This window comes from Aedes aegypti, chromosome 1, assembly GCF_002204515.2.
Source record: "Aedes aegypti strain LVP_AGWG chromosome 1, AaegL5.0 Primary Assembly, whole genome shotgun sequence".
NCBI classification, from domain to species: Eukaryota; Metazoa; Arthropoda; class Insecta; order Diptera; family Culicidae; genus Aedes; species Aedes aegypti.
This window is the reverse complement of record NC_035107.1, coordinates 268,298,066-268,312,434: the sequence shown is the minus strand read 5'-3', so window position 1 is coordinate 268,312,434 and position 14,369 is coordinate 268,298,066. Positions and strand designations below refer to the sequence as shown.

Here is a 14,369-nt window from a genome sequence, read left to right as displayed (position 1 = left end):
AAATAAATAAATAAATTCTAATGGTTCTCGTTAAGTAACTCTCGCACGCTATGTCTGAACCTGGGAAGGAGGCACCGATACTACACACGAAATATGACACAACACTTTTCCAAATTGCAAGATAACTCCCGCTCACCAACGACAATCAAGGCAGGCTTGGGGAAAATCGCTAGTTTTCTTTTATTGTGTACCTTCGATCTTTCTGGACAAACTTGGAAAAAGGGCCATAGTTGTATGTGCATTCAATTTTAATGATGATTGGAAAACAGTAAAAAGATGCGTGTTAAATTACTTTATATTCGATCAAATTAAAAGGTACTATCGTGGCATTGCTTTTGGGTGTTGCAGGAATTGATTTTCAACCGACTGTTGTCAACTTTGTTGGAATGCAAAAATTTGTTTTGATCAATTACGCGCTTTTATCAAGTTTGTCCATTCTTCAAGATCTGGGCTCACAGTGACAGTTCGTGACAGCAGAATCTCGGCTCACTATGACGTACATAAATTTTGTATCGGTTTCTCCCTCCCAGGTCTGAACCAGTCGATTTTAAAAATCGAATGTACATCGGATTTTTTCTCGTTGGAGATCAGTATTTGATCTATATTTTCATAATCGGAAGGTTTCAAAATATTCTATCGGTGAATTTTTTTTCCATACATTTTGTATGGGCTGAAATGCGCCGAAAAACGAGGTTTCCATGGGTTTTAGTATGAAAAATAGCTGAAAAGTGTAAAAAATCAAAATTTCACCGATAGAATATTTCAAAACTTTCCGATTATGAAAATATGGATCAAACACTAATCTCTAGCGAGAAAAAATCCGAAGTACATTCGATATTTTTAATCGTCTGGTTCAGACATACCGTGTCTCGTTGAAAACAAGCCGCCAGAATTCCCATTTTTTGTCTTTGTTTGGAGATACTAGAAGAGATTAGTTTTGGTATACTGAAATTGGTGGACTCCTCAGGGATGATTCAAAATCTACCGTTTTTCGAGATTTCTAGACACCCCCCCTCCCCCCCCCCCTCTATCCCCTATTAGATTCCCCTAATGATGGACATCATTTTTAAAAGATCCTTCATAAGCCAGATGGCTTTATAATTTGCGAAAGAAACTTTTTTTTTGATTAATCTCATATTTCCCTTAAGATACTTTGTGGCATCGTATAGAGGAACGATATAGCTTTTATTTGAAATTGCGGTTATTTTGAATTTGGTCGCTCTCTTTAATTTCGTGAGAAACCCGTTTTTCCAGCTCGTTTCGAATTCTGAGATCACCATCAGAAAGCAGATAAAAAACTTAGTAAAACCAGCTACCGTAAAACGGGGTATCTTTGATAATGCGGGTAACTTTGATAGTGCGTAACCCACCACATACTAAACGAAATATCATAATTTCTGTTAATCGGTTAAGCAAAACGAATGCAAAACTGAAGAATATTAGTATGACACTGCATGTAAGAGCTATTTTCATTTGAATCGAGAACATTTGAGGCTTTTTATACGGATATTAAAAACTGACACAATTTTAGCATTTTCGAAACGCTTACAAACAATCTGTTCTAAGATCACTATTCGATGTAGTTTTGAATAGTTGGCCACTTATTTTTGACAGCCTAGTTATCATAGAACTTGAATGTGGTCTCAAATCTCTTAGCGAAAAGCATTTTCATAAACTGGGACCATTTTTGTGATCTAAGTCAGAAATTTTCATACGGCGTTAAACGCCTAGAGGTATGCAATGCAAATGTTCGTATTGCGTTCAATTTTGTTCGATTCATACTCCATTATCAAAGTTACCCCAAAACAGAAAACCGACTTTGGATTATATGAAAAATTATATATCCATTCAGAATATATCTTTTGGCAATCTATCAACTGCAATCGATAGCCAGGATGCCAGTACTTGTTTCAAAAATATAAATTATAATTCTTTGAAACAGCATGCATAAATATTCAAGTTCTCTTCGAAAAAACTATCAAAGTTACCCCGTTTTACGGTACTAGTTAAGCGATGGTATATACCTGTGAGAGACTCGCGAGGAGGAAACATATCATAAGTATGCAGCCCAGATTTCGCTGCCACGAAACGTCAAATGCAGCCAATTGTTTTTATGGCTGAAAAAGTGAAAAGTTTTGTATTCAAAGTAAACTGTTATTAGAAACCTCAGTCATTGGAGTAGTTTTTCCAAGGATGCTCATAAACCTAAACACAAGACTAGTTATTTCTGCATGTCTTCTATGTTTGTTGGCATGATATTTCACTCAAAAGGCAAATTATGCTTCGGTGTGATGTAAACGCATTATTTTTTTGCTGAGATGTTCATGTGAAAGTTTGTACGGCATGCGCATGATTGATGTAAACATTGAGTTTAAAAAGAAAAAAAACTCAGCAATGACAGAGAAAGGAGACCGTCTTCGCAAGTCGAGTCCACCTGGACTTTCTACAGAAATTGGTGTTCCTAGGAGGATTCCATCTAAGGTATATGGATATTCAAAGTTCATCCAGGATTTCACTAGCAATTTTGCGATATTCTCTTATTCTACCAGGAATTTATTAAGAAAAAATCTACTAGGTATTCTCGCATGGAATCCATTAAAATTTTTGTCATGAATTTCATATGAATATCAATGGGGCCCATATAGTCGCAGCTATTCAGCAAGACCAAGCTGAGGGTCGTGGGTTCGAATCCAATCGGTCGAGCATCTTTTCGGGTTGGAAAGTTTTGCAGTAATCTCTAGAAAATTGGTGGGAAAACACCTAGTTGATTGTCTGAATAAACTCCTGAAGAATATCTGGAAGAATTCCTGAATGAATGCCGGGAAGAACACTTGGAAGCATCCCTGAAAGAATCCCCAAGGAGAATGTCGGGACGAACACTTGGAAGCATCCCTGGAAGAATCCCCAAGGAGACTGTTGGAGCAAGCTCTATAGAAATCTCTGGTGAAGCTTCATGCAAAATGGTGGAGTAATTGGCGATGGAGTATCTAGAGAGATTCCTGTAGAAACTCCGGAAGAAACTCCTGGGAGAACTTCTGGAAAATTTCATGGAAGAATTCCTGAAGGAATTTCTAAAGAAATATATAGGTGGGTCATAAAAGAAATTCCTGATAAAATACTTGGAGGAATCCCCGTAAAAAATCTAACGCAAATTTCTAGTTTAATCCCTGGAGAAATTCCTAAAGGAACCTTCAGAAAAAATCTTGAAGGAATCGCTGGATAAACTCCTGGTGGAATTCCTTATATAGTCTCTGGATGAACCTCACACGAAACCCTTGCATAATTTCTTACAAACATACCTGCAGGAATTCCTGGATGAATCTTTGGAAGCATCCTTGAAAGAATTCCTGAATAAAACATTGAATGAATCTTTTAAATCCCTCGAGAAATTTTTTTGGAAATAGTGGAGGAATTAGCAATGAAACATCTGAAATTCCTTAATAATTACCGGAATAAACACTTGGAAGAATTTCTGAAAAATGTGGTTGAGAAAAGCATGATGAAATTTCTGAAATAATACCTGAGTAAATTAGTAAATTTCTAGAAAAATCCTGGTTTAATCTCTGAAGTAGTTCGTGGTGGAATTTCTGTAAAATATTTTAGGGAACTTTCAAAGATTTTTTTTGGCGATTCCTGTTGAAACAAAGGGCACACTATCGATAGGAATTCATGTAGAATTCCCTGTAGAAATTCTTGTATGGATTCCTGGAAGAACCTCTGAAAGTATCCCTGGTAAAATCCCTGGAAGAAAGCTTATAGAAATATCATTGGAAAAATTCGGACAGGAATTGTAAGTTTTCGAAAAAAAGGAATTGCAAATTTTCGAAAGATTTTTGGATGAATTTTGCACAATTTTAATTAGTTTGTCGTGATTCTTCATATTTTCTCGACTATTTATTTTTGTTAAATATTTATTGATAATAATTCGCGGTATTATTTAATCATAATAATTGATTTTTTTATCCGATAAATATCGGGCGTATTTTCTATCTCTTTCGCACTCACGGGAACAACAGTCAATCAAAATATCAACGGTTGAATATATTCTCCATCCCGGTCATATTAATGTTGGTGCAACAAGATTTGACAGTTCGTCAAGCGGTGGTTGTACGAACATAAATTGGTTAGACTAACTTGGGGGCGGAGCCAATATTGGTCAAACAGACTGAGCGTCTGTGGGCTGCATAAGGTTAGAGTGATACAAAATTCAAAATTTTTGTTTCTCTAGGCTCAAACGATCTTTATTATGGTAAATAGCATCCTCCCGAAGTTTTAAATGATTCGGGAGAAATTTCACTGTGCACACGCCATTTGAAGTTCATATGGAGATTACTATAGAAAACGCCATCCTTTTGTGTTCCACCCTCTATCTCTTCGTCATAATATGTTATGGAAAAGTGAATAAACTCTTCTAATGTGAAATACTTCCAGCTACAACTTTGCTGAAGACCACATTTTGATTGGACGTCAGGATAAATTGTTATTCACCATCATAAAGTGCAAACTGCTTCACCAATTGCTCGGCAGGCAACAATGCAGCTCCTGGTGGGTAGAATAGATCAAAGTAATCCTGGCTACTATGTTCTACAGCAAAAAAGCAGTGTTGCTCTGAAAGTAATTGAATGATCATCTCAGCATGATCTACACTTTAAAATCAATAATAACGAATTATCCTTACGTCCCATCACAATGTGGTCTTCGGCAAAGTTGTAGCTGGGAAAATTTCACATGAGAAGAGTTGGTTCACTTTTCCATAGATTATTATGACGAGCAGTTAGACGACTGAACACAAAAGGTTTGTCTTTTCCATACAAACTTCAAATGTTGTGTGTACAACCAAATTTCATCCGAATAATTTCAAATTTTGTGAGAATGATTTTCATCATAATTGACACCGTTTAAGCATAGGGGAGCAAAAACTTCAAAATTTGCATCAGTGTAGTATAGGTATACCAGATGAAACGAACGATTGTGACGTATTCTGCCCATACTCGCATGACAGTCATCATTTTAAAAAATTTTCATGAATCGTGTTTATTATTAGTGTACTTCTTGGCATCATAATTAAAATTGTATCTTTGTATGGACGAAATACGAAAAAAATACCAAACCATATGCGTCCCATATTGTAAGTACCCGCATAACAGTCCCACTAGTAGATTACGATGAAAATCATGCCAACCCTTTCCTGTTATGACTTCTGTGACCTTCCATCGTTTTTTCATTCCAAAGGAAAGAGAAATACTACAAATTTCAGTATTTTAAGCCATCTTTATTGGTTTTGCTTGACATGGCTTCTTTTTTTTCTAGAATGCTTCTGGTGATATTAGAGGCGCATATTTAGTTTTTAATTCTTACGAAAGTCTAAACACAAAATAAGATAAATTGCTTTCCTCCAAGCCAAGCTACACTACCCATAACAGCATAACTGTCCCATATGGATTTTCGAACCAACAACTTTTTTTGTCACAACATCCATGTTTTAATATGTATTTTACTATGCACATACAAATTTACAGACTTTGTTTGAAAATGTTGTGGAAAAATATGAAGATGGTGCAGTCCCATAATAAAAAAAGGCATAACAGTCTCCATATGAACTTTCAACCGAAATAGCAACTGCGAAACATGAATTGTGTTCAATTTTATATTTTTTGATGATCAATAGAAGCAAAATGAGTAACCTGTGAGGTTGTGCTGAATGAATATGGCAAGTAGAAATGTACTAGAAAACCATGAACATTTGTATGAGAAGTCAAACTTCAAACTTTGAGCGGTGTTTTTTCAATGCCTACTTTTTCAATATGGGACAGTTATGCCTCCTTTTTTTATGCCTCCGGTAGATTCATCTTCCAACAACATAAAGGGGAGAGCTTTTTGGGCCAACATGAGCATACGCACATCATCACTGGTTTCGTCGACTGGTCTAATTGTGTTTTAGCGATATCTAATGCTGAGCAATAAGAAGGCATAAAAAGAAGAAATCATTGTGGATATCTTAGAAATTTAAAACAGCTTTGCCAAAACTTGCCCGATTTCACGCCTGGATACCTATGTTTCAAATCCAACATAAACGTCACCAACGTATAGTTTAATATTTTGAAGGAATCATTGCAATTAGAAGATAATATAACTAATTGTAGCAAAAGGAAAAGCGCTATGGAATCACAACAAATGTGTCAAGGTGCGCGATAACAAAGTAAGCGAGTCCCAAGTAATGGGACTGGTATGCGAGTTTATTTGCATTTGGTGGGAAAGTACTCGGATAACGAGTCCCATTTGCTATTATCTTGGATTTCTACGTTAAAATCAACTGCATCAACAATATTTTAGTTTTTGAGCATTTTCTTATACTGTAATGATAGTGTGTAGAGTAATGCCTACAGAATTTTCTGTTGCCACCAGCGGCGTTACGAAAACTTTTGCAATAAGGTTCAGATGCGTTTTTCTCAACTTCTCAATTTTCCTAATGGGACTGTTTTGCGAGTATGGGCAGTTTTGACCCATTCAACTACTTGAAATCAAAAGGGCATCAAGATGACCGCCAGATTTTTTCTTGCAAAACAATCTTGTTTACGTTCGAAGACACTTTCGATCGAAAGTCGTTTCGCATTCCCGTTTACGCCAGCAAAATCAAGTGGGCTATGGATTCGAACGAATGGGATTCGATCGTACGTTGGATCCACCATAAATAGAGATGAATACTCTCATTCTTCTCATTCTTCTTGAAAAAAAAGATTGAAAATATATTATAAAAAACGTTTCCATTGATTGGTCTCGTCATGCCCATATACGTCAAAATCGTATATCATGATTCAGAAAATCGCTGCTCACCTAGTTTTTGTAGCAGCTCTTATTAATTTTTTTCTTAGTTTTCTGATGGTGATCTCAGAATTTGAAACGAGTGGTGCATTAATGATTTATAGCTTCAAATAAATCTTACATCCTCAATTTTTACGATGACGCTAAGTTTGCTATTGTTATATTCCAAGGGAAATATGAGATATCATGTGAAGAAATATCTAAAATTTATCAAAAATGGGCTTCCATCACTCAGACCTATGCGGGTTAACACAGAATTGAAATTGAAGTTGAATCTTTGCTTCGCGATCAGTATAGTTTGTGCCCGCCTCTACTCACGTAGGTGTACATTTTATGTGGTAGTGCTTATTGCTCCCATGACCGTATGAAAATACCGAGAATCCACCACATATCTCTTATTTACGTGGTTTATTGCTTTGCAACTCGGTGTGGATTCCTATTCCCATGTAGATCCAATCTGAAAATAAGCTTCTATACCATTCGGAATCGCAATAAATTGAAGATTGCGTGAATCGATGGGCTCAATATACGGATAGCGTTTGATTTCGTTCATCTACTTTATTACTCTATGGAAAGCGCGCAATTCACAGGATTTAGGGCTCCCACAAACTTACAGCAGGAAATCGTCCGGTTTGCGTTTCTTCACGCATCTGGAGGGCTCCCCAAATCGAGTTTTTGCCGCCTGTCGTTCATCGTCCAGTTGCCTCAGTTTAACTTTGGCCTGTTCCAATTGTTGCTCAAGCCTACGAATTTTCACCTCGTTTTCGGTCTTCTGCTGAGCTCCGTCTCGTTTCATAGTGCAAACCATTTCCCGGTAGTATTCCAGTTTCCTTTCCAGATTGGCACAAACTTGCTGCTTCTGAAAATTCCAAAAGGTAATGGCATTGTTGGCAATCTCCATCACCACCTCCGGATTGTAGCCACACAAAAGCAGCTTCGGGGTTCAACGCCACAATTGAATAGGAGAAACACAAAGACGACATGGATCACAATGGTGGAACGAGGTTAGGTCTAAATACTTACTGCCCGGGCTTGTAGCGAACTGTTGAGCTGTCGTTCCACAATGGACAACTCATCACGGAACCGGGTTCCGCAGGCCGGACAACAGGGTCCCGTCGTTGTTTGGCGTAGTTTGGCATCTTTGCCGTGCTGAGCACAGAACACGTGCGAGCAGCAGGTAATCCACGCGGTGCCTTCGATTTTTTTGAAACAATCGCGCGCGTTGCACACCAGTTGGTCTCGTTCGGTTGACATTTTGATAGAAAAGTGTGTTCTTCTAGTCTAGTCTCCTAGTGAGTGTAAGTAGGCTTTTGTTGAGATATAATAACTGATCCCCTCCATGCTGCTGTAAATATCGTAAATATGGAATTGTATCCGAAAATTACTGCCTGGATAACCGAGCAGAAGAATATTGCAGAATACCAAACTCGTATATTTCATATCAGATGATTTTCAACATTCATCCCCAGATTGAGGTGTGAAGGAGCTCTGCATAAGAGGTAAAATACCTCAAACACTAAACTTAAAATTGGATCAGGTATTGCAATACTTCAATAATACATGATAAATTTTCATCTAGAATTGAAATTTCAATAGTAGTTCTATACTTCAAGCATTCCTCAATAATTCACCAAAATCTCTATCTAGTTAGATAATTTTCAATAGGTGAAAAGCACTAATTTTCGACCCCCTAGAAATCTGTACCTATTTTCGGATTTTCATATAAAGTAGGCCTAAAACGTCGAAAGTTAGTGCTCTTCCCCTACTTACCATATAACTGATATTTGGATTAGGTATTGCAATACCTCCGTAATACATAATGAATTTTTCATTCTACCCCATTACCTCGAAGGACATCAACTCGAAAGCTATCACCCCGAATGACCCATAAACTCGAACAACATGGACGGATCTTGACGAACGAACAGGCAAATCGTATGACTAGACTAAGGTAAGATTGACCAAACTTCAGACACCGGACTGCAGCTTGATGAACGGACTCACATTCAAATCTCAATCAATGAGCTCTCCCGCGAGAGCAAACTGGTTTGCAAATCTCACGCTTGAGATTTTCATGCAAAATTACTCAATCACTCTCAAGCCGGAAAAACAGTCAAAACTGGTGAAAAATATTGTCGTTTACGCCAGGAAGAATTATTATAATTGGACCAGACCTGGGAGGGAGAAACCAATACAAAATTTATGTACGTCATAGTGAGCCGGGATTCAGCTGTCACGAACTGTCACTGTGAGCCCAGATCTCAAACATTGGACTAACATGGAAAAAGCGCGTAACTGATTAAAACACATTTTTCGCATTTCATCAAAAGTGACAAAAATTGAATGAAAATCAATTCATGCACATAATGCAAGTAATGTCACGTGAGCTCCTTTCAACTGATTGAATATAAAGTATTGAAAAACTCATGGTTTTACTTTTTCCAATGAAAATTAATATTTGGTGTATAGAAAACTGTGGCCCTTTTTCCATGTTTGTCAGGAAAGATCGAAAGTACACAACAAAAGAAAACCAGCGATTTTTCCCAAGCCTGCCTTGATTGTTGTTGGCAAGCTGGAGTTATCTTGCAGCAATGTGGTAGAAAGGAGGTGAGGAGAAAGTCTTTGTGTGCTTGTATTAGTACAGTGTAAAATCAAAATAAACATTGAGGGGAAGGTGGGTGACGTCATGCCGTTTCAATGAAATGCTACGAGTGGGTAAAGAAGCTCTATATCGTGGAAAAAGTTAAAACTAGACCAACAAAAACTGCAGCTTACGCCTAGACGTAGAACATGTTCAATTGGATTCCAGGAATAATGTTTTTTTTTGGCACTAAATTCCCGGATTAAACTAGTTTTCCTAATCATTTCGAATTTCAGCACTGCATTCAGGGTCGCATTCTCTCACGCAAAATATTCGTTAAATTTTACACATTCATTAACTACATCAATATTGCGGATCAGTATATTATGGTGCCTTCCATGGTTCTAGATTGCTGAGTCTCCTCCTCCTCCTAGATTGTAGATTTTAACCTAAAATATAACAAAATTTAAAGCTAAATTACATGAATTACCTTCAGTACCATCTTCCCGTGCTGATTTTTTCACGTTTTTGTTTGAGTAACAACACCCGAACAACCTTGGTAACGGAAGGGTGACTAGCAACGAAGCCCCAGAAACCTTCTTTAACAAACTGTATGACGTCACACATAGTCACAATGCAACGGGTTGCTGTGTGAAAATACAAGCGATTCACTAATACAATCAAACAGTTGTGTATTATACAGAATCATCTCCTCACCTCTATTAAAGCACATTGATCTTGCAGTTCAAACAAACTTTGTTCTATATTTCGTGTGTAGTATCGGTGCCTCCCTCCCAGGACCAGACTAACAAGAAATCATGGCTTTGTGCGAGAAAACTGTGGAAATACTACGAAATAAATCAAAAAGCTGAGCAAACTCATTGATTTTTTAACTGCTGAGTTGCATAGTTGCAAACCAACGCATTTCAAGCGTGAGTTAGGGTTTTGTTCTACTTCGTCGTAAGCGCTATTATTCGTCGTATCAAACTTTAAATGTTCCACTGCGGCGGATATTCAAACTTACCTGCAACAAAGATTCATTATCCAAGTGTAATTTTGTGAAAGCTGTTATGGTTCATACAATTGTACACCAAAAATGCAATAAAACTACTGTATTTCGGTAAATAACTTCAGTTCAATTATCCACTTTGCACTTTTTCACCGAAATCGCATGGACGAACACGATTTTAGAAAAATGCTTAGCGATCGGCTGAGCCACACCACTTTCCAACACAATTTTCTTCCCGCCCCCGTGTGTGACTAACTTCGCCGAGCACTTATTTTCACTATGGAAAACCTTCGTACTTCTTCATTGATGGATTTCATTCCAATCACACTCCGTAAAAATTCAATAAATCACCAAATTTTACTAAATTTCCTCAATCGCCGCGTATAATTGAGAAAGTAAACAAAGTTCAATCCGTCGTACCGTAATTTCGGGTGAAATTGATCGTTTTTCACGGTTTTTCTAGTCTGTTTTCTATAATGTTGACAATGTCAAACAACAAAATGCAGGAAAACAAGTACGAAGGTGAGCCTCATCGACTCATGTACCGAAATTTTCTAACAAATGTCATTTTGGTGTTAACAAATATCTGGGCATTTTTTTTTATTATCGGACAGGTTTGGGCCGGAGGTTCTCCGATTTGCATGAAATTTTCACCAGAGGTAGAGCTCGTGAATACATGACCAAAAGTGAAATTCAAAAAATTAAAGTGGCCTATTTTCCCGGAAAACTCTAGATGAATTTTCACGATTTCTCTATATACCTCAAACTTTGAAAATTCATATCTCCTGAACTATGCATCGCAGAACAAAAGTTTTTTAGTGAAATCGAAAGGAAATTTTCTCAGCAATCTATTAAAAATATAAAAAGAAAAACATTTTTCGGAAAATTTTTCACCATGGAGAAAATTGTCGGCAAAATAGAGAAAAAACTATCGTCTGTATCATGAAAAATTTTCAAAAAAATATTTTTTGTTTCATCAATCCATACTCTAACTTTCGTCCATAGACGCCAAAGTGGTATCTTTTACCGTTTAGGCGACAGAACTGAAAAACCGATGACCACCCGCACGCTTCCCATAGGAAAATATGTTCTATTGTGGGCCTCATAACCGTGCGCTAACGGCGGCAGTAATTTACACGCATTGTAAGTGTAACACAGTAAACCATCCTTTCCTTTCCAGTCAGAAGAAGCTTTTCGTCAATCGGACCACTCGCCATTGGTCTGTTGTCAGTCAGTCCAACAGTCTTTAATTGAAAACGATCCTAACATTTAATAATATAGGTAATAGGAACTGACCCTCAGCAAGCATGGGAAAATTAACTCACTCACCCGAACGCCACCGATGAAAAATAGTAAAAAATCTGCTGCTATCGAACATTCTGTGATAGCTGAACCGTCCTAGGCGGAATGTAGCATGAAAGCGTCGAAACCGATTGTGTAAAAGCGACAATCGGAAGGAACGCCAAGAGAAGTGAGTACCAATACACTTGTATCTGCGAGGCACGAGTTAATGCACTTAGCATCCATTTGCCGAATGCATTGAACTGACTGAGAGGATTCCTACTCACTGAATCATTCCGTGGTGTGGACTGCCAGTCAGTGAACGCTCATCAGCACTCAAACCTGAATGCCATTCGAACGGAATCAGAAGGAATGTAAACAATCATTCCTGGACAAACATTTCAAAAGGGTTTTTCTCTATTTTTCCGACAATTTTCTCCATGGTGAAAAATTTTCCGAGAAATGTTTTTCTTTTTATATTTTTAATAGATTGCTGAGAAAATTTCCTTTCGATTTCACTAAAAAACTTTCGTTCTACGATACATAGTTTAGGAGATATGAATTTTCAAAGTTTGAGGTATATAGAGAAATCGTGAAAATTCATCTAGAGTTTTCCGGGAAAATAGGCCACTATATTTTTTTTGAATTTCACTTTTGGTCATGTATCCACGAGCTCTACCTCTGGTGAAAATTTCATGCAAATCGGAGAACCTCCGGCCCAAATTGTCCGATAATAAAAAAAAATCCCCATCTCTAAAATAAAAAATCAGGGGATCTCATTTCGGGGTGAATTTGATCACTTGTCAATGCCATTATTGTTAGTTTTCAAAACAATTCTACACGATAAATTTGAGCTCCCAGAATCCAAATGTGCTTGTCAAATTCTTAACAATGCAATATTTATATAAATAATGAATAGTTAAATTTCAAGAATTGCGCGGAGAACGCCTTAATTTATGCAATTACTAAGGAATTCAATGATATCTAACAGAAATTCAATTATTTCAACCATGTGAGCTAATTGGTACGAGTTTTGGTGATGAAATCTGGTTTGGGGATATATCTTAAGCATCCTCACGAACCTTCAGGTTTATACCATGTTCAAATCCTTGTTTAGAACTAGAAGTTCAAGGATGTTTGTCAACACTGCACCGTACATGTTTTTGAAATTTTACATTATTTTCATAGTAATGAACATTCTTTAACGCAAAAAAACATCACAACACATAATACGACAATAGTTACGACAAATAACGTTAATTTACTGCAGGTTATTATATTGATATATGTGCTCCATTATGAATAAATAAAATCGTGCGATACAATGATCAATTACACCCGACTTTACGGTACTGAGAAAAAAAAGCTTGTGCACATCAATGTGTGCGCAACGCTCGACATAAAAATACGGTTCCTTTGATTGTGTTGTTTCGCTGTACTGTGAGCAAATGCCATAATTGTACGGTCAAAAGGAATTTTGTTCATATGTTTGGGCTAAATTTTGATGACGAACAATTAATTCTAAAGGAAATTAGTATATTCCATGCTGAAGGAATGGAGGGAGATGCCTGTAGATCTATATATTTATTCTAGTAAAACATGTTTTTATAGCGTTGATATGTTGTGTTTTAACCACTCAATACATCACAGTGAGCCGTAAGTTGTGAAACGAATCTGGAAACTGATTGCATTGCATTTTCTTTGTATTATTTCCAGAAAGAGATCAAGATTTATCAAAATGTTATTGTACAATGCTAAAGCCGTTTTGAGAAAGAATTGTTTGGCATCGATTTGTATCAGCACCATTCACTGCAATACTGGGAAAATTGCAGTTCTCACTGATCAATGCTTAATACGATGGATACTAGCACATCACCCTATGAGAATTTGAGTTTTTCACAACACTGCGACAGACTTCAGACGACCAAAAGCAACTGGGAAGGAGAAACCAATACAAAATTTCTCTACGTCACAGTGAGCCGAGATTTTGCTGTCACGAATTGTCACTGTGAGCCCGGATCTTAAACAATGGACAAACATGATAAAAGCGCGTAACTACCCTAAGCTAATTTTTGCATTTCTCCAAAAGTAGCAAAAATCGAATTAGAGTCAATTATTGCACATTCAAAAGTAAAGTCACGAGAGCACCGTTTATTCTAATTGAATGTAACGTATTGGAATGAGGCTCTTTTTACTGTTTTCATTAAAACTGAAAATTAAATGCATAGAAAACTGTGGCCCTTTTTCAATGTTTGTCCAGAAAGATCGAAGATACACAACAAACGAAAACTAGCGATTTTCACTAAGCCTGCCTTGATTGTCGTTGGCAAACTGGAGTTATCTTGCAATTTGGAAAACAATTGTAACCAATTTCGTGTGTAGTATCGGTACCTCCCTCCCAGATCTTGACTATGGGACAAATGTACAGACTCTATGACACTACTCCGAACGCCACTACCCGAATGCCACTACCCCGAACGCCGTTACCCCGAAATCCATTACCCCGAATGGGTCATTACCCCGAACGCCAGTACCGTAATTCGGGGTGTAGTTGATCAGTGGGGAGAAGTTTATCATTCCCGTACCCACATGTATAAACTGCCAAGAGAGCTATTATCCGTTTTCGATTATCACAAGTTATGTCATATCGTATTACCTGATAGCTACTCTTGATGT

The 14,369-nt window shown here is 37.2% G+C and overlaps 2 protein-coding genes across 6 annotated transcripts in view; both read right to left on the bottom strand.

Moving 5' to 3' along the window:
* LOC5573320 (gamma-aminobutyric acid type B receptor subunit 2) overlaps positions 1–14,369 on the bottom strand; it is a 110,130-nt gene that overhangs the window by 75,843 nt on the left and 19,918 nt on the right. The window lies entirely within an intron of this gene.
* LOC5573317 (E3 ubiquitin-protein ligase CCNB1IP1) lies at positions 7,361–8,148 on the bottom strand. Of its 2 annotated transcripts, none has more exons than XM_001654490.2 (2): positions 7,846–8,148; positions 7,361–7,756 (listed from the first exon to the last, which is right to left on the bottom strand). In XM_001654490.2, exons 1-2 carry the CDS (start codon positions 8,074–8,076, stop codon positions 7,433–7,435), a joined length of 555 nt encoding a protein of 184 aa, XP_001654540.2. In that variant the 5' UTR covers positions 8,077–8,148; the 3' UTR covers positions 7,361–7,432. The 2 variants fall into 2 exon arrangements, with proteins under 2 accessions (XP_001654540.2, XP_021693454.1); XM_021837762.1 differs by having other exon boundaries at positions 7,361–7,681.

Bases quoted from the DNA above. Each gene is read 5' to 3' on its own strand.
- LOC5573317 (XM_001654490.2), bottom strand. From the start codon at position 8,076: ATGTCAACCGAACGAGACCAACTGGTGTGCAACGCGCGCGATTGTTTC. The intron at 7,757-7,845 runs GTAAGTATTTAG...TGAACCCCGAAG, and splicing joins GTTCGCTACAAGCCCGGGCA to CTGCTTTTGTGTGGCTACAA.